The 20,161-nt window shown below is 45.6% G+C and overlaps 1 protein-coding gene across 7 annotated transcripts in view; it reads right to left on the bottom strand.

Annotated features, from left to right (window-relative positions):
• The window catches only part of ebf3a (EBF transcription factor 3a), a 75,639-nt gene extending 56,308 nt beyond the window's left edge, over window positions 1-19,331 (bottom strand). For 2 of the 7 annotated variants that reach the window (XM_051939551.1, XM_051939552.1), the window contains exons 1-6: window positions 18,930-19,317; window positions 14,701-14,857; window positions 13,386-13,449; window positions 13,259-13,314; window positions 12,561-12,634; window positions 12,291-12,359 (exon numbers count right to left, since the gene is read on the bottom strand). In XM_051939551.1, the coding sequence (XP_051795511.1) occupies window positions 12,291-12,359; window positions 12,561-12,634; window positions 13,259-13,314; window positions 13,386-13,449; window positions 14,701-14,857; window positions 18,930-19,051 (542 nt within the window). In that variant the 5' untranslated portion in view covers window positions 19,052-19,317. Of the gene's footprint in view, window positions 1-12,290; window positions 12,360-12,560; window positions 12,635-13,258; window positions 13,315-13,385; window positions 13,450-14,700; window positions 14,858-18,929 lie in introns of all 7 variants that reach the window. The other 5 variants (XM_051939549.1, XM_051939550.1, XM_051939555.1 and 2 more) reach the window with 4 other exon arrangements.
• Between the last annotated feature and the right edge of the window lie 830 nt (window positions 19,332-20,161).

Genomic DNA, 20,161 nt, shown 5'->3' with positions numbered 1-20,161 from the left:
TTAAAGGTCGACACTCTACCAACAACGTAAGAAGGCTCTTAAATTTGATTAACATGTCACAGCGGCAGGACAAAAAGGCAGTTGTCATATCGTTGGATGCAGAAAAAGCCTTTGACAAAGTTAACTGGTCCTTCCTCTTTGCTGTTCTAAATAAGCTTGGCTTTGGAGAGTCATTTATTCACTGGGTATCAGCACTATATGATTCTCCCAAAGCTACTGTCACCACTAATGGAATCGCCTCAAAGACTTTCACCTTACAGAGAGGCACCAGACAGGGCTGTCCACTCTCTCCTTTGTTATTTGCGATATTCATTGAGCCGTTGGCAACAGCTGTGCGCCAGGATGTCAGGATCCAAGGAATCCGCTCTGGGCAACAGAACACAAAATTAATTTATACGCAGATGATATATTACTTTATTTAGAAGAACCGGCTATTTCATTAAGGGAAGTATTTAACTTAATAACTAAATTTTCAGAGTTATCAGATTATTCCATAAATTGGACAAAATCAACATTACTTCCGATCACAGAAAATTCATGGAGTCCTGCAGACCAGGACCCTCACTACTCTTTCCCTACAGGCAACTTAAAATACTTAGGCATAAAAATTTCACCTAAATTATCTGAATTAGCTCACTTATATTTTCCCCCATTACTGGATAACATCACCAATGACCTACAGCGCTGGAACAATCTCCCTATATCTCTTATGGGACGAATAGCTACTATCAAAATGAAAATCCTACCAAAAATAAATTACTTCTTTGCAATGATTCCATTCAAACCAACGTCCAACTGGTTCCAGTCGCTGGACTCGGCTATCACAAAATTCTACTGGAATAATAAAAAAGCAAAAATCAGTCTATCTACTCTTCAGAAAAGTAAATCCGAAGGAGGTCTAGAAGCACCAAATTTTATGCATTATTATTTAGCTAACCAGCTACAATATCTTATTCTATGGACACAACCTACCGGAGATGCCAACTGTTGGTTAGAATTAGAACAGAAGGATTGCAATAGCATCAGACTTTCAGACATACTCTTTATTACAACATCCATCAAACGACATAACTGTTTTAAAAACCCAATGATTTCCTCCACCTTGACCGCTTGGTGGAAGGCATTAGAAATTACAAACTCTAAATTGGAGCCCTGTAAGTTTTCTCCCATTTGGTACAATCCTGATTTTCAAGTTAACAATCAGCCGCTCCATTTAGCTGTTTGGGAGCAGAATGGAATCACACATCTCCACCACCTCTTCTCAGATAATACGTTCATGTCAAATACAAACTTGCTTCAAAAATACAAAATAAAAAACGGGAATTTTTTACATTATCTTCAAGTTAAAAATATTATTAAGAAAGAATCCCAACACTTCAAAGCACGCTCCGGCCGCCGGCATTAGCTGAAGCAATCATAAAGCTTTCTCTGACAACAACTAAAACCCTCTCTAAAATATATAAGTTACTCTCAAGCACCGATACAATACATTTACCCATCTCTAAATGGGAGTCAGATCTATCTATATCTCCGGAACCAGACTTCTGGACTCAAATTTGCGATAATGCATTTAAAATGACAAAATACACAAACTTACAACTCATCCAATACAAAATCCTCCAGAGAACACATATTACTCAATATATGATGAACAAAATGGGATTCTCCGACTCCGACATCTGTCTCCAGTGCTCCCAGAACACTGCTGATACATATTTTCATGCTCTATGGCTGTGCACCCCCGTAAAAAATTCTGGACCAACGTCTCAGAAAAGCTTTCTGCAATCTTAAACTGCAGGATTCCTTTATCTCCAAGTCTGTGTTTACTCGGCGACTTAACAACAACGGACCTACCACGCAAACAATCTCAATCCTTACTTGTAGCCCTCGCCATTGCCAAAAAAACAATCCTTGTTAACTGGAAAAATAAGCAATCTCTGAACATTAATCTCTGGTTGAACCTCCTAATAAATCACATTTCAATGGAGAAAATCTCTGCTTCAAATAAAAATCAGTTGTTAAATTTTATACAAACATGGTCTCCGTATGTTAACTCCCTTAACTTAAACCTGGTAACCTGACTCTGCCTGTTAGCGAGAACCACCACATCACCCCAATATATGTTGCTGCTTATGTATGTTGGCATTGTGTAACTAATGATTGTCTTCAGTTAGGAACCCAGTCGCTGTCAGCAGGATCAAGCGGGCCGTATCGACGACAACTTACAGTCAACAACTCCCCAGGATCCTCTGTCTATATGCATGAATGGCTAACTTGGTGTTACTGCATGCTTGGCTAATCTTCCAGGTGCTGTCCCCTGTGGCTCGGTGTGGTTGGCCTTGTTCCCCGGGCGGCGCTCGGTTTGGGCGGGCGCCGGGTCGCCTCGGGGGCCGGGGGTCGTGGGGGGCTGGTGGCGTCCTGCGGGGTGTCTGCTTCTGTGGGGGGGCATGGTGGGCGGTTCGGCTCGGTCGGGTGCCTGGTTTGGGCGCCCGCCGGGTCGCCATCTGCGACTAAAAATGTCGTGGGTGGCGGCCCGGCGGTCGTTTGGGTCTGGCGCCCGGTCGGGCTGGGTCGCCTGTCGTGTTCTCTTCATGGGGGTGACCGCTTTGTGTGGTGTCGTTGGCCTCCCGTGGTTCCCTTGGCGCTTGCGGTGGCCTGGCGGCCGTCTGGATCGGGCGCTGCCCCCGGGTCTCTGCTGGGTCGCAATGCGTCTCGGCCGTCTCCCGGTGCCCGCGGCGGGTGCTGTGCGGGGGTGTTGCCCGGGGGCTCGGGGCGGCGCTGTTCCGGCATGGCCTGTTGCTCTTCGGCTAGCGGTTGCGGTTCCGGCCTGGTGGGTCTCTGGGTGCCCCGTGGTACCCTCTCCTCTCCCCCTCCTCCTCCTTGCCTTTTTCCCCCCTCGCCTCCCTCCTCTCGTCTTCCTCCGCCTCCTTGTCCCCTCTCTCTCGCCCCCTCCCTCCTCCCTCCCCTCGTCTTCCCGCTCTGCTGCCTGTCCTCTCCTTTCTTGTCGTCTCCTCCTCCCCCTCCTTCTCCTGCCTTCCTCCCTCCCCCTGGGGGGTGGGGCGGGGGATGGGTGTGGGATGGGAGGGCGGGTGTGGGATGGGGTGGGGGGGCTTGGGGGGCTGAGGGGGAGGAGGGTAGGGGGAGGGGGACCGGGTGCGGTGCGCAGGGGCGTTCTGGCCTGGCCTGCGCCGTCTGCCCGCTGGGACGCCGGGGCTGGGGGGTGGGGGGTTGGGGATTGGGGTGGGGGGGTGTATGGGGGGGCACTGGGCGCTTGTATATACACTTGGGTGGGTCACATTCACGGTGCAGGGCTAGTGTTCACCAGTTGGGGAGCTGGTGAACTCAGTAACAGGGTAACTCACAATAGTTTTACTGGCGTGATCTCCGGGGCTTCTCCCTGCCGGGCCCGAGGGCCTGGGTTGTTGCGCCTCCCCTGGTGCTCCTTCCTCTCCCTCCCTCCCTCCCTCCCTCCCTCAGGGTCGCGTCTCTCTGGGCGGCCGGAGGTGGGCTGGGCTCGTCTGCCCTTTCGGTGCCGTTGCCCGGTCCCTTGGTGCTGTTTTCCGGTGAGCGGGTGGTCACCCGGATTTGGGTGTGGAAGGGGTGGTGTGGGTGGTGTGGTTGGATGGGGTGGGGTGGGGTGGCTGGGCGAGGGGTGGGGTGGGGGGGTGGCCTGGTGGGGGGGCTGGGGGGGTGTTGGGGGTGGGTTGTGGGTGGGCGGCATGGTGGGGGAGGGGAGGTGGCGTGGGTGGGTGGCGGAGGATGGGACGGTGGGGGGGGGGCGGGGGTTGGAGGTCTGGTGGGCGGGGGGGCCGGGTTGTGGGGGAGGGTGGAGGGGGGCAGGTGGTCATGGGGGAAGTGGGGCTGTGGGCCGGTGGGGCGCCGTGGGGGTCCGCTATGGCCCGTCCTGCTGGCCCGGGCCTTGGGGCTCTGGCTGTGTCAGGGGGGGGTCGCTCCGGGCTCCTAGGCTGGGTCTCCGCTTGGTGGCTCCTGCGGGGGGGCTGGGTGGACCTCCTTGGGCTGGAGGGGACAGCTCCCTCCTTTTGGTGGAGGTTTTCATGCATGCCAGACCCACCACACCGGCACCTACCAAAACTCAATGGAGTGTGTTCCTCCGGTTACTGAGTCAGTGGAGGTTGCTGGGTTAGTGTCTGTGGATCTCACTCTGCTCTATCTATCCTTCTTGTGGCCTCCTGACATCTTCATGATTGATCCAGTTGGGATTTTGTCGTATTAGGTGTTTGTGAAGGGTCTTAGATTTGTAAATGGTTTTAAGGTGTGAATTAAAGAGTACAAACAAATAAAATGCACCTTTTCTCTTAGAACACTGTCTATGCCTCACCTTTCTGTCTGTCCTGTGTTTGTTTTATGTTTCACTTGGGTGTGCACAGCCCTCAATGGCATAATGTAGAAAACAGCTTGAAATAAACATGATAGGTTAATTTGCCATGAGGGCCGGTGATGGTCACAGTCACAAAGAAGAAAAAAAACTTGCACATGAAGCTTGAGCAATGGCACCATGAGTGGTTGGTGTCATTTTTGAGCGGACTTGCAGACAAAAAAAAAAAAAAAAAAAAGTTTCCCAGCGGTAAGTTGCCCAGCCTTTTTGCAGTGGGGAAAGCCATTGACGTCTTCAGAGGAAGTTAAACTCTGTTGCTGAGTGGCAGACTGATGTCGTCGCTGTGGAAACTGTCTGTGTTCACCAAACAATAAAAAAACAAATACACAACTGTCACTCAAACTGTGTTTGTGACTGAAACTGTCTGACGTAACTTAAAAACACAACAGTGAGAGAAACGTGGTGTGTTCAGGTCGTGGTGCGTTCAGGTCGTGGTGCGTTCAGGTCGTGGTGTGTTCAGGTTCGTGGTTCGTTCAGGCCGTGGATCGTACAGGTCGTGGTGCGTTCAGGCCGTGGTTCGTTCAGGTCATGGAACGTACACGTCGTGGTGCGTTCAGGTCGTGGTGCGTTCAGGCCGTGGATCGTACAGGTCGTGGTGCGTTCAGGTCGTGGTGCGTACAGGTCGTGGTACATACAGGTCGTGGTGTGTTCAGGCCGTGGTTCGTTCAGGCCGTGGTGCGTACAGGTCGTGGTACATACAGGTCGTGGTGTGTTCAGGCCGTGGTTCGTTCAGGTCGTGGTGCGTACAGGTCGTGGTACATACAGGTCGTGGTGCGTACAGGTCGTGGTGCGTACAGGTCGTGGTACATACAGGTCGTGGTACATACAGGTCGTGGTGTGTTCAGGTCGTGGTGCGTACAGGTCGTGGTACATACAGGTCGTGGTGTGTTCAGGTCCTGGTACGTACAGGTCGTGGTGCGTTCAGTTCGTGGTGTGTTCAGGTCGTGGTACGTACAGGTCGTGGTGTGTTCAGGCCGTGGTACGTACAGGTCGTGGTGCATTCAGGTCGTGGTGCGTACAGGTCGTGGTGCGTTCAGTTCGTGGTGTGTTCAGGTCGTGGTACGTACAGGTCGTGGTGTGTTCAGGCCGTGGTACGTACAGGTCGTGGTACGTACAGGTCGTGGTGTGTTCAGGTTGTGGTACGTACAGGTCATGGTGCGTTCAGTTCGTGGTGTGTTCAGGTCGTGGTATGTACAGGTCGTGGTGTGTTCAGGTCGTGGTGTGTTCAGGTCGTGGTATGTACAGGTCGTGGTGTGTTCAGGTCGTGGTGTGTTCAGGTCGTGGTATGTACAGGTCGTGGTGTGTTCAGGTCGTGGTGTGTTCAGGTCGTGGTACGTACAGGTCGTGGTACGTACAGGTCGTGGTGTGTTCAGGTCGTGGTATGTACAGGTCGTGGTGTGTTCAGGTCGTGGTGTGTTCAGGTCGTGGTACGTACAGGTCGTGGTGTGTACAGGTCGTGGTGTGTTCAGGTCGTGGTACGTACAGGTCGTGGTGTGTTCAGGTCATGGTGAGTTCAGGTCGTGGTACGTACAGGTCGTGGTACGTACAGGTCGTGGTGTGTTCAGGTTGTGGTACGTACAGGTCATGGTGCGTTCAGTTCGTGGTGTGTTCAGGTCGTGGTATGTACAGGTCGTGGTGTGTTCAGGTCGTGGTGTGTTCAGGTCGTGGTATGTACAGGTCGTGGTGTGTTCAGGTCGTGGTGTGTTCAGGTCGTGGTATGTACAGGTCGTGGTGTGTTCAGGTCGTGGTGTGTTCAGGTCGTGGTACGTACAGGTCGTGGTACGTACAGGTCGTGGTGTGTTCAGGTCGTGGTATGTACAGGTCGTGGTGTGTTCAGGTCGTGGTGTGTTCAGGTCGTGGTACGTACAGGTCGTGGTGTGTACAGGTCGTGGTGTGTTCAGGTCGTGGTACGTACAGGTCGTGGTGTGTTCAGGTCATGGTGTGTTCAAGTCGTGGTACGTACAGGTCGTGGTGTGTTCAGGTCGTGGTGTGTTCAGGTCGTGGTATGTACAGGTCGTGGTGTGTTCAGGTCGTGGTACGTACAGGTCGTGGTGTGTTCAGGTCGTGGTGTGTTCAGGCCGTGGTACGTACAGGTCGTGGTACGTACAGGTCGTGGTGTGTTCAGGTCGTGGTGTGTTCAGGTCGTGGTACGTACAGGTCGTGGTGTGTTCAGGTCGTGGTGTGTTCAGGTCGTGGTACGTACAGGTCGTGGTGTGTTCAGGTCGTGGTGTGTTCAGGTCGTGGTACGTACAGGTCGTGGTGTGTTCAGGTCGTGGTGTGTTCAGGTCGTGGTATGTACAGGTCGTGGTGTGTTCAGGTCGTGGTACGTACAGGTCGTGGTGTGTTCAGGTCGTGGTGTGTTCAGGTCGTGGTATGTACAGGTCGTCGTGCGTTCAATTCGTGGTGTGTTCAGGTCGTGGTACGTACAGGTCGTGGTGTGTTCAGGTCGTGGTGTGTTCAGGTCGTGGTATGTACAGGTCGTGGTGTGTTCAGTTCGTGGTGTGTTCAGGTTGTGGTATGTACAGGTCGTGGTGTGTTCAGGTCGTGGTGTGTTCAGGTCGTGGTACGTACAGGTCGTGGTGTGTTCAGGTCGTGGTGTGTTCAGGTCGTGGTATGTACAGGTCGTCGTGCGTTCAGTTCGTGGTGTGTTCAGGTCGTGGTGTGTTCAGGTCGTGGTGTGTTCAGGTCGTGGTATGTACAGGTCGTGGTGTGTTCAGGTCGTGGTATGTACAGGTCGTGGTGTGTTCAGGTCGTGGTTCGTACAGGTCGTGGTGTGTTCAGGCCGTGGTTCGTACAGGTCCTGGTACGTACAGGTCGTGGTACGTACAGGTCGTGGTGTGTTCAGGTCATGGTGTGTTCAGGCCGTGGTGCGTTCAGGCCGTGGTTCGTTCAGGTCGTGGTACGTACAGGTCGTGGTGTGTTCAGGTCGTGGTACGTACAGGTCGTGGTACGTACAGGTCGTGGTGCGTTCAGGTCGTGGTACGTACAGGTCGTGGTGTGTTCAGGTCGTGGTCCGTACAGGTCGTGGTACGTACAGGTCGTGGTGCGTTCAGGTCGTGGTGCGTACAAGTTGTGGTGTGTTCAGGTCGTGGTGCGTTCAGGTCGTGGTGTGTTCAGGTCGTGGTACGTACAGGTCCTGGTACGTACAGGTCGTGGTGTGTTCAGGCCGTGGTTCGTTCAGGTCGTGGTGCGTTCAGGGAAAGCCTCTCTGGTTCTCAGAGCAGTAATATTCATCGCTGTATTAAACGGTTCTCTGGAGGCTCCACATTATTCTGCTGTCAGTCACTCTAATGAGATTCAGTATATCACCTGCTGACTGACAGCTACCCATAATCCCTCAGTGCACACCTGAGACCTGCACACGCTCACATCAGGATTCACCTTCATCACCCTCATCTTCATCACACGGTTCCCATAGAGTTCCCCGGATCAAATTGTCACCTCCATCATTTCATCACACAGTCAGACGTTCTCACAGCGTTCTAAAGGAACCAACAAAGAACCTGACATTGTGAGGCTCAACCCCAGGTTTGAGACCCTGCAGGAGGACGTGGTATGGCCTGTGCAGGGGGAGGAGCTTCTGGCAACCAATCACAGCTGTTCTTGGCGAACCTAAGAACTCGAACTGTTCTCAGAGAACGTTTAGGGAACATCTGTAATCTGTTCCCTAATTAGCAAAATATTTCTTGTAAATGTTTTCAATAAATGATTAAAAATCTTGCAAAAAATCATACAAAATATCTAAAGTGATTGCAAATATATTTGTAAAACTTCCAAAATTTTCTTTAAGAACATTCACAAAAAAACATCAAACAAAATTCAGTGAAATTTGCTGGACTTTGGTTGATATTTTTGTGAATGTTCTTCAACATTTTTTTCCACCAAAAACATGTCTAAAAAAAGCTCAAAAATGTTAAAAATGTGGACATCAGAAGCTTCACTGTGAAAATACATTTTCTAATCACATTTTAAACTGTAAAACGGTCCAGTCTGACCCGCAGGACGACACCAGAGTTAAAGCTGAGTCCAGGAAAAGAAGGTTCTGCTGTCTGGACGTGAGTTCTGGACAGCTGAAGATGAAGCTCTGTGTTTGTGTCTGACCCTGACATGTTTCCTGTTCACTGGACGAACACACTGGAGACCTTCCCATCATGCATTTCTGCAGCAGACGGAGAAAAAAGCAGCTCCTCTGTTTTCAAAAGGCTCTGCAGTCACGTCCTCCTCCTCCTCCGACTCCCCCGACTCAGAGGGGGAGGATGAGATTAATGCTGGGGAGGAGGAGGAGGGAGGCAAAGAGCGAGTGATTCCTCCTGGGACGGACGGGGAGGAGGGGGAGGAGACCAGTTAACCCAGTATCCAGGAACCAGTGCTAGACTGGAGATTCAGAGGCTGTCAGAGAGGAGAGAGTGAAAAGCTGCCGAGTGGAGACAAAACTGTGACAGAAAACAGCTCAAAGCAGGAAAGGTGAGCTAAAAAGACGGAAAAAAATCAATAAAACAACTGAAATTAGAGAAAGCTGTCAGAAAACCACACAAAGCAGGATAAGTGAGACTTAAAAACGCAAAAGTGAGATGAAAAATGACAAAACAGCCACAAAAAGACACAAACAAGACATAAATAATTCAGAATGAAACAACCAGAAGGAGACAAACAGTCCAAAAGGACAAGAGACAAAAACTGAACAGAAACCAGCCTGAAGGAGAAAAATAAAAACAAAGACTTAAAGACACAATAAGATGACAAACAGGAACAAATAATCCAAAATAAAACCAACTGACAGAAGACAGTTCTGCGTTCTCTCCAAAGGGCTGCCGACTCTCACGCTTTGGGGCGGCATGGTTCAGTGGGTAGAGCGGCCGTCTTGTAACCGGAGGGTTGCCGGTTCGATCCTGGTCTGGAGAACTCATGTCCAGGTGTCCCTGAGCAAGACACCGAACCTCTGACTGCTCCTGATGGGTCGTGGTTAGCGCCTTGCATGGCAGCTTCTGCCATCAGTGTGTGAATGAATGTGTGAATGTGACGTATCATGTAAAGCTCTTTAGGTATCGTTTCAGGAAGAGGTATGAATACAGTTAGAGTGAGATTTGGTGTAGGACGGAAGATGCGGACCAGATTTTCACAAATCTGGCTTTCTCTAGAGTAGAAACGCTCTCATGCCACACTCCCAATATCACAGGGACAGAAAAAGAAACAAAAATATCCACTTTGCTGTTATGGGAATATGTAACCTTTAGGGAAATCCAGTCCGCGTTATTACTCCAGAGAAGGCCACATTTGTTAAAATCCAGTCCACATTTTCCGTCCTATTCCAAATCTCAAGCTAAGGTCTGGTCACAACTTGGCAACCTTTTCTCCATGCTCTAGAGTTAAAAGGAGGGACAGGTTAGAGCGTAACACCATTATAACAGGGAGCAGGTTAGAACGTAACACCATTAAAACGAGGGACAGGTCAGAGGATAACACCGTTATAACAGGGGACAAGTTAGAGCGTAACACCGTTCTAACAGGGGACAGGTTAGAGCGTAACACCGTTATAACAGGGGACAAGTTAGAGCGTAACACCGTTATAACAGGGAACAGGTTAGAGCGTAACACCGTTATAACAGGGAACAGGTTAGAGCGTAACACCGTTATAACGAGGGACAGGTTAGAGCGTAACACCGTTATAACAGGGAACAGGTTAGAGCGTAACATCGTTATAATAGGGAACAGGTTAGAACGTAACACCGTTATAACGAGGGACAGGTTAGAGCGTAACACCGTTATAACAGGGGACAGGTTAGAGCGTAACACCGTTATAACAGGGGACAAGTTAGAGCGTAACACCGTTATAACAGGGAACAGGTTAGAACGTAACACCGTTATAACGAGGGACAGGTTAGAGCGTAACACCGTTATAACAGGGGACAGGTTAGAGCGTAACACCGTTATAACAGGGGACAAGTTAGAGCGTAACACCGTTATAACAGGGGACAAGTTAGAGCGTAACACCGTTATAACAGGGAACAGGTTAGAGCGTAACACCGTTATAACGAGGGACAGGTTAGAGCGTAACACCGTTATAACAGGGGACAGGTTAGAGCGTAACACCGTTATAACAGGGGACAAGTTAGAGCGTAACACCGTTATAACAGGGGACAGGTTAGAGCGTAACACCGTTATAACAGGGGACAAGTTAGAGCGTAACACCGTTATAACAGGGAACAGGTTAGAGCGTAACATCGTTATAATAGGGGACAGGTTAGAGCGTAACACCGTTATAACAGGGGACAGGTTAGAGCGTAACACCGTTATAACAGGGGACAAGTTAGAGCGTAACACCGTTATAACAGGGAACAGGTTAGAACGTAACACCGTTATAACGAGGGACAGGTTAGAGCGTAACACCGTTATAACAGGGGACAGGTTAGAGCGTAACACCGTTATAACAGGGGACAAGTTAGAGCGTAACACCGTTATAACAGGGGACAGGTTAGAGCGTAACACCGTTATAACAGGGGACAAGTTAGAGCGTAACACCGTTATAACAGGGAACAGGTTAGAGCGTAACATCGTTATAATAGGGGACAGGTTAGAGCGTAACACCGTTATAACAGGGGACAAGTTAGAGCGTAACACCTTTATAATGGGGGACAGGTTAGAGCGTAACACTGTCATGTGATTTTGTAGGTTCAGAACCACAGAACATCTTTAAAACGTATAGAAGAACCTCAAACTTTGCCAGATTCAGGCTTGAAACCATTTCCAGGAACCAAGAAGCAGCTTTAAAACAAGAGGAACCAAACAGAACGTTCTGGAAGCCACAAAGAGCCTACAGAACCCAGACAGAACCTACAGAACCCAAACAGAGCCTACAGAACCCAGACAGAACCTACAGAACCCAAACACACCCACAGAACCCAGACAGAGTCTACAGAACCCAGACAGAACCTACAGAACCTACAGAACCCAAACAGAGCCTACAGAACCCAAAAAGAGCCTACAGAACCCAAACACACCCACAGAACCCATACAGAGCCTACAGAACCCAAACAGAACCTACAGAACCCAAGCACACCCACAAAACCCATACAGAGCCTACAGAACCCAAGCAGCGCCTACAGAACACAAAAAGAATCTACAGAACCCAAACAGAGTGTACAGAACCCATACAGAGCCTACAGAACCTACAGAACCCATACAGAGCCTACAGAACCCATACAGAGCCTACAGAACCTACAGAACCCATACAGAGCCTACAGAACCCATACAGAACCTACAGAACCCATACAGAGCCTACAGAACCCATACAGAGCCTACAGAACCCATACAGAGCCTACAGAACGTAAACTAGTCTTAGAACATAAAAAACAATCAATAGAACCAAAGGATCGATAAATGTCAGCAAATATTGATCAGAAAATCCTGAAGCTTTAACAAAACATTAATAGAACGTCGACAGAATTTAACAAAACATTAATAGAGCATTAATAGAACGCTAATAATGAAGGAATGATTTTAATGTTTGAACAGATTTTAGTTAAAAGATTGATTTTATTTAGAGCTTCTGACGTTTATCGAACTAAATAGAATGTTAATAAAACATTGGTAGAACATCAATAAAGCATTAATAGAACTTTATTAGAACGTCAACAAAAGTTAAACATTAACAGAATGTTGATAGAACATTAACAGAACATTACTAAAACATTGATAGAACCTTAATAGAACACTAATGGAACATTAATGGAACGTTAAACAGCAGCAGACGTCAGAACGGATGATGGATGAAACAGTCCTTTATCAGCTTGAACAGGCGTCCACGGCAACCACACACTCACCATGGCAACGCTGCAACACTCCGATTAGAATACACACACACACACACACACACACACAGAGTCAGGTGTGTTACCTGTCGATGATGACCGGGTCAGACGGAGTCTCATTTCTGTTTCCACAACTTTTCTTATCACAGCAGCGACTGGAGGAGAGAAACACAAACAGTTACACAATATAACACAACCAGTAGACAACAAGATAACACACACCATAACACACACCAAAGCACACAATATGACACAATTTAACACAAACAGTTACACAATGTAACACAACATAACACACAACAACAGACAGAGCTGTTCTGGTTCTGGTTCTGGTTCTGGTCTTCAGGTGTTCTTACCTGCACATGATCTCATGTGTCAGCAGAACTCGGCACATCTCTGGGTTCTTGTCCTGTCCCTCATAGATGATGGCCTGAAACACACACAGGAACCGTATTAGAACCTCCTCAGGAACCAAATTAGAACCTCCTCTGGAACCGCATTAGAACCTCCTCTGGAACTGCATTAGAACCTCCTCTGGAACCGTATTAGAACCTCTTCAGGAACTGCATTAGAACCTCCTCTGAAACCTCGGGTCAGCTAGTAGAACCCTGTCAGATATACTAGTTCTGGAGTTAGAACCCTGGTTCTGTTTTGGGTTCCATCGTTTCCGTTCTGATCCAGCAGCAGAACGTTTGATCTTCTCAGTGTTTCAGACACGAGGCAGCTGGAACCATGAAAATGCGGTTCCTAGCAGAACAAGTTCGTTAAAGCTGCTAATCGAATGACTCGTTGGGATTAATTGGGTTCCACTAGTTAGAACAGAGGAAGCTGACGGAATGTTCAGAAACATCTGGAGATGATGAGGAGACATCAGAGTTCTAACATCTGGAACAAGTAGGTTCAGGTTCTCCTGGTTCAACAGGTGGAACATGAACCAACCTGCAGGAGCTCAGAGGTTCTAGAAGGAACGTTTTGGTTCCGGAGATATTCAGAGAACGATCTGAAGCCTTCACCTGTGGGCTGCTGTGATTGGACGGTGTGGGATCAGTCCTACCTGTTTGGTCATGGAGTCGATGAGGCGGACGTACAGGTCCTGCTCGGTTCTCACTCCTGCAACAAACACCGTGGTTACTATCAGAACGCCTCAGTGTCATACAGGTGGACAAAACAAACACACCCACCATTACTGTAGAGCAGCTGCAGCTTGTAGTGGATCCCGTTGTTGGTCTTCTCCCCGGTCGGCTCCTGGAGCACACAGATGAGTAAAACAAGTGCACCTGACCCCGAAGGACGCTTCATCTACATGGTGCGTTTGGTTTCTATCTTCGGATGAACTTTGGGTGCGTTTGGTTTCTATCTTCGGATGAACTTTGGGTGCGTTTGGTTTCTATCTTTGGATGAACTTTGGGTGCGTTTGGTTTCTATCTCCGGATGAACTTTGGGTGCGTTTGGTTTCTATCTCTGGGTGAATTTTGGGTGCGTTTGGTTTCTATCTCTGGATGAATTTTGGGTGCGTTTGGTTTCTATCTCTGGATGAATTTTGAGTGCGTTTGGTTTCTATCTCTGGATGAATTTTGGGTGCGTTTGGTTTCTATCTCTGGATGAATTTTGGGTGCGTTTGGTTTCTATCTCTGGATGAATTTTGAGTGCGTTTGGTTTCTATCTCTGGATGAATTTTGGGTGCGTTTGGTTTCTATCTCTGGATGAATTTTGGGTGCGTTTGGTTTCTATCTCTGGATGAATTTTGGGTGCGTTTGGTTTCTATCTCTGGATGAATTTTGGGTGCGTTTGGTTTCTATCTCTGGATGAATTTTGGGTGCGTTTGGTTTCTATCTCTGGATGAATTTTGGGTGCGTTTGGTTTCTACCTCTGGATGAATTTTGGATGTGTTTGGTTTCTATCTCTGGATGAATTTTGAGTGTGTTTGGTTTCTATCTCTGGATGAATTTTGGGTGCGTTTGGTTTCTACCTCTGGATGAATTTTGAGTGCGTTTGGTTTCTATCTCTGGATGAATTTTGGGTGCGTTTGGTTTCTATCTCTGGATGAATTTTGGGTGCGTTTGGTTTCTATCTCTGGATGAATTTTGGGTGCGTTTGGTTTCTATCTCTGGATGAATTTTGGGTGCGTTTGGTTTCTATCTCTGGATGAATTTTGGGTGCGTTTGGTTTCTATCTCTGGATGAATTTTGGGTGCGTTTGGTTTCTATCTCTGGATGAATTTTGGGTGCGTTTGGTTTCTATCTCTGGATGAATTTTGGGTGCGTTTGGTTTCTACCTCTGGATGAATTTTGAGTGTGTTTGGTTTCTATCTCTGGATGAATTTTGAGTGTGTTTGGTTTCTATCTCTGGATGAATTTTGGGTGCGTTTGGTTTCTACCTAACTTTCCATCTGTTCTTGTGTTAATGTGACCTTTGGCTGGAGGTGTGTATGTTTTCCGTTTCTTCCCACAGTGCTTCCATCCCCTCGATGTCAGAATCTCTGCGTCTGGTTCTCACCTTCTCTTTTTCCACGAAGTCCACGTAGGTGGTGCGTTCAATCTCCACCGGCTGGCCCTGCCGGTCGTACAGCGCCAAAACAAAGTGGAAGAAGTTGGACTTTCTCAGGTTGGATGGCGGCTGCTTCTCGAAGTGAGCGCGAGCTAACCCCACCCCGCTGGAGCACAGACAGTTCCACCGGACAACAAAAGAAACAAACATTTTTTAAATGAAGGAGAGAAAACAAGATTCACTTTTATTTTATTTAAAACATTAGAGAAAACTGAACTAATAACTCTGAGGATTAGTTTGATGTTCTGTGGTTCTCTGTCAGGACCAGAACCTCCTCTGGAAACATCTCAGGTCTGAAGGGTTTTTTTCATTTCTCTTCTAAATGTTCAAATCAGGAACCTGCAGACATTCTGTTTGTTCTCAGAGAACAAAAGCTGCTGGAACCGAGAACCCTCTGAGGACCGAGACGAGCTGCTTAAAGCTGAAGATCCTCCGAGGAAAAGCTCAGTGGCAGCACACATTCACCAGCCGTGTTTCAGCCGTGTTCCAGCTGTGCTACAGCCGCGTTCTAGCTGTGCTACAGCCGTGTTCCAGCTGTGCTACAGCCGTGTTCTAGCTGTGCTACAGCCGTGTTCTAGCCATGTTCCAGCTGTGTTTGAACTCATGTTTAAATATGAACAAACACATTTGAGGTGTTTTCTGAGGATAAATAAAACCCATCATTAAAAGAGAAACTCGGGATCCACTAACACGCGTGTTCTCAGCAACACGCTGCAGGGAACATTAAAGGAAATCACTTTAAATTCAGCCAAACACTGAATCACACACGACTTTTATAAATATTCATGTGATGAGTCTCTGACCTGACCGAACGTTTTAGAAATGTTCAGATTTAACGTCAGAGAAACGTTCAGATTTAACGTCAGGGAAACGTTCAGATTTAATATCAGAGAAACGTTCAGATTTAATATCAGAGAAACGTTCAGATTTAATATCAGAGAAACGTTCAGATTTAATGTCAGAGAAACGTTCAGATTTAATGTCAGAGAAACGTTCAGATTTAATATCAGAGAAACGTTCAGATTTAATATCAGAGAAATGTTCAGATTTAATGTCAGAGAAACGTTCAGATTTAATGTCAGAGAAACGTTCAGATTTAATATCACAGAAACGTTCAGATTTAACGTCAGAGAAACGTTCAGATTTAATGTCAGAGAAACGTTCAGATTTAATATCAGAGAAACGTTCAGATTTAATATCAGAGAAACGTTCAGATTTAATGTCAGAGAAATGTTCAGATTTAATATCAGAGAAACGTTCAGATTTAATGTCAGAGAAACGTTCAGATTTAACATCAGAGAAACGTTCAGATTTAATGTCAGAGAAACGTTCAGATTTAATATCACAGAAACGTTCAGATTTAACGTCAGAGAAACGTTCAGATTTAATGTCAGAGAAATGTTCAGATTTAATATCAGAGAAACGTTCAGATTTAACGTCAGGGAAACGTTCAGATTTAATATCAGAGAAACGTTCAGATTTAATGTCAGAGAAACGTTCAGATTTAATGTCAGAGAAACGTTCAGATTTAATATCAGAGAAACGTTCAGATTTAATATCAGAGAAATGTTCAGATTTAATGTCAGAGAAACGTTCAGATTTAATGTCAGAGAAACGTTCAGATTTAATATCACAGAAACGTTCAGATTTAACGTCAGAGAAACGTTCAGATTTAATGTCAGAGAAATGTTCAGATTTAATATCACAGAAACGTTCAGATTTAACGTCAGAGAAACGTTCAGATTTAATGTCAGAGAAACGTTCAGATTTAATGTCAGAGAAACGTTCAGATTTAATGTCAGAGAAATGTTCAGATTTAATATCAGAGAAACGTTCAGATTTAATGTCAGAGAAACGTTCAGATTTAACATCAGAGAAACGTTCTGATTTAATGTCAGAGAAACGTTCAGATTTAACATCAGAGAAACGTTCAGATTTAATGTCAGAGAAACGTTCAGATTTAACGTCAGAGAAACGTTCAGATTTAATGTCAGAGAAACGTTCAGATTTAACGTCAGAGAAACGTTCAGATTTAACGTCAGAGAAACGTTCAGATTTAAAGTCAGAGAAACGTTCAGATTTAATGTCAGAGAAACGTTCAGATTTAATGTCAGAGAAACGTTCAGATTTAACGTCAGAGAAACGTTCAGATTTAACGTCAGAGAAACGTTCAGATTTAAAGTCAGAGAAACGTTCAGATTTAATGTCAGAGAAACGTTCAGATTTAATGTCAGAGAAACGTTCAGATTTAAAATCAGAGAAACGTTCAGATTTAACGTCAGAGAAACGTTCAGATTTAACGTCAGAGAAACGTTCAGATTTAACGTCAGAGAAACGTTCAGAGTGAACTGATGAGAATCAGTCAGAAGCTCTAAATAAAATCAATCTTTTAACTAAAATCTGTTCAAACATTAAAATCATTCCTTCAGAATAAACTCCTCTCAACACTAACGGGACCTTTCCTCACTTTTTAATTTAAACACAAAAGTTCTTTTCATAATTACATTAATTATAATAATTGTAATTATTCCAATAATAATTAAAATAACTACAGTTATTGTAATAATAATTATAATTATTCCAATAATAATTGTAATAATTATAATAATCATTTAACTAATAACTCTAATAATTGATTGTTCTGGTTCTGATCCTCTGGATTTATTTTCTGCTCTGTGTGATAAATGTCATTCATCTTCTGAAGAACGGCAGCAGATTAGTTTCATCTGTTTTATGATTTATAGAATAAATTTCCTGTTTTAAATGAACATTTAAATGGTTTAAATGCAATAATTCAAGTTTAATCTGCAGAAATGGATTAAAAAAGGATTCAAGATTCAACAGAATCTTTCAGCAGAAATATAAGAAGATCAAAACAAAATATTCTGTTTTCTGACAAGCGATGGAACTGATTTATTTTATTCTGCTGCTTCAGGACAATATTCATATTTATCAGAAATAAATTAACGCTTAAAGTTTCGTCTGTGATCAGATTTAAAAACAGAAATATTAAATACAGAAACGCTTCACAGTTTATCAGATATAAAAAAAATATCAAACCAGTTTGGGCACATATATTTCATTAGTTATTCTATTTGTTATAATTATTCTGTTTATTATAGTTATTCTGTTTATTGTATTTATTCTGTTTATTACAGTTATTATATTCATTTTCTGTATCCTATTTGTTCCATTAATTCTATCTGTTTCGTGCAGTCTATTAATTCTGTTTAGTAGATTTAATATATTTATTTTAAGTATTTTATTTATTCTGTTTATTACAGTAACAATAATAACAATAATAACAATATAGTAATAATAATAAAACATTTCATTTGTGCAGTGGTTACATGGTTACACATATCATCAGAAAACAGGTTATTACATGAATTAGAGGTTTTCTGTTGATTATATTTATTCTATTACTCTATTGTTTTATTTATTATATTTATTCTGTTCTTGTATTTATTCTCCTTGTCTCTGCGGCTCCGTCTCTGCTTCTTGTCCAACATTTTCGTGGTTCGCAGATTTAAACGTGTCGAAGGAAAAGCGACGGACGACGACGCTGAGCAGAGAAACTTTAAACCAGCGACTTGAACACACCTGGAATAAGCTGGAATAAACAATAAAACACATCTGGAATAAACTGGAATAAAAAATAAAACACACCTGGAATAAACTGGAATAAAGAATAAAACACATCTGGAATAAACTGGAATAAAAAATAAAACGCACCTGGAATAAACTGACGGAAATAAAATAAAACATCCAGGAATAAACTCTAATAAACTGAGAGAAATAAACCTAAACACCTGGAATAAACTCTAATAATTTCAAATGAGCTGATCTAAATAAGATAACACTGCTGGATTAGAACAATGTTTCTTTCAGGTTTTAGGAGTAAACAAGAGAATCTTTGGATGATTCTCTAAAAGCATTTTCAGTTTGATTGAGGTTTTTACTCCTGGTGATGATAAAATAAATCTGAACCAACCTTCTGGACTCTTTAAAGGACTCCCTGCATCGGTACGTTGTTTTCTGACTAAAAGAATCTTTGATCTGTTAGGTTTAGGTTCAGATACCTGAGGTTCTCCAGCAGTGTTCCTAAAGGTTCTAAAGCTGTGCTGTGGTTCTGGAGTCCGCTGGGACTTCAGCTCCCACAATCCCTCTGGGTTTACCTCTGAGCGGCCGTGTTGGCATCCACCACGCCGGCCGAGTGCATCCAGGACCGGACGGCCAGCGGCTCCTCCTTCATGCTGGCCGTCGCCCCCCGAGGAAGGTTCTCCTGGATCCCGAACATCTACGCTCGAACCACAGACCTCACAGGACCCACATGTTCTTCAGGACAGAGGAGAACTTTAAAACTTTTTACTGAGGAATTTAAAACTGCCCTTTGAGTGTTTTAATGGTTTTCAGGTTCCTGCTGGAGCAGAGCAGAAAAAAGAATAAAATCCTCAGAGAACGTCTGCAGGTTTTCCCCAAAGAGGAGCAGCAGCAGGAGGAGCTCTCAGCCCCGCGGCCCCCCAGGACTGGACCCGCATCCAAAAACCCCAGGGTCTCCTCTTAGGGGGCGGGGCCTGCCGTATAAGGGCACGGCTCACAGGCTGGGTGGGGGAGGCGCTCCAACCGGCCAATCAGACGGAGGGAGAGCAGGTGTGTGTGATGGAGAGAGAGAGGGGCCTTGATTGCCCGCTGCACTCATTAACTCTCTCTCTCTCTTACACACACTCTAACACACACACACACACACACACACACACACACACACACACACACACACACACACACACACACACACACACTCTAACTAGTCAGGCTGAACTGGTTCCAGTGTTCCTTTACCTGGTTCCAGTGTTCCTTTACCTGGTTCCAGTGTTGCACTAACTGGTTCCAGTGTTCCTTTAACTGTTCCAGTGTTCCTTTAACTGGTTCCAGTGTTCCTTTACCTGGTTCCAGTGTTCCTTTAACTGGTTCCAGTGTTCCACTAACTGGTTCCAGTGTTCCTTTAACTGGTTCCAGTGTTCCACTAACTGGTTCCAGTGTTCCTTTAACTGGTTCCAGTGTTCCTTTAACTGGTTCCAGTGTTCCTTTACCTGGTTCCAGTGTTCCTTTAACTGTTCCAGTGTTCCTTTAACTGGTTCCAGTGTTCCTTTAACTGGTTCCAGTGTTCCACTAACTGGTTCCAGTGTTCCTTTAACTGGTTCCAGTGTTCCTTTACCTGGTTCCAGTGTTCCTTTAACTGGTTACAGTGTTCCTTTACCTGGTTCCAGTGTTCCTTTAACTGTTCCAGTGTTCCTTTAACTGGTTACAGTGTTCCTTTAACTGGTTACAGTGTTCCTTTACCTGGTTCCAGTGTTCCACTAACTGGTTCCAGTGTTCCTTTACCTGGTTCCAGTGTTCCTTTAACTGG

Source organism: Acanthochromis polyacanthus, chromosome 19 (genome assembly GCF_021347895.1).
Source record: "Acanthochromis polyacanthus isolate Apoly-LR-REF ecotype Palm Island chromosome 19, KAUST_Apoly_ChrSc, whole genome shotgun sequence".
NCBI classification, from domain to species: Eukaryota; Metazoa; Chordata; class Actinopteri; family Pomacentridae; genus Acanthochromis; species Acanthochromis polyacanthus.
The sequence above is the reverse complement of the archived record's forward strand: the minus strand, read 5'-3'. Positions and strand labels throughout refer to the sequence as shown.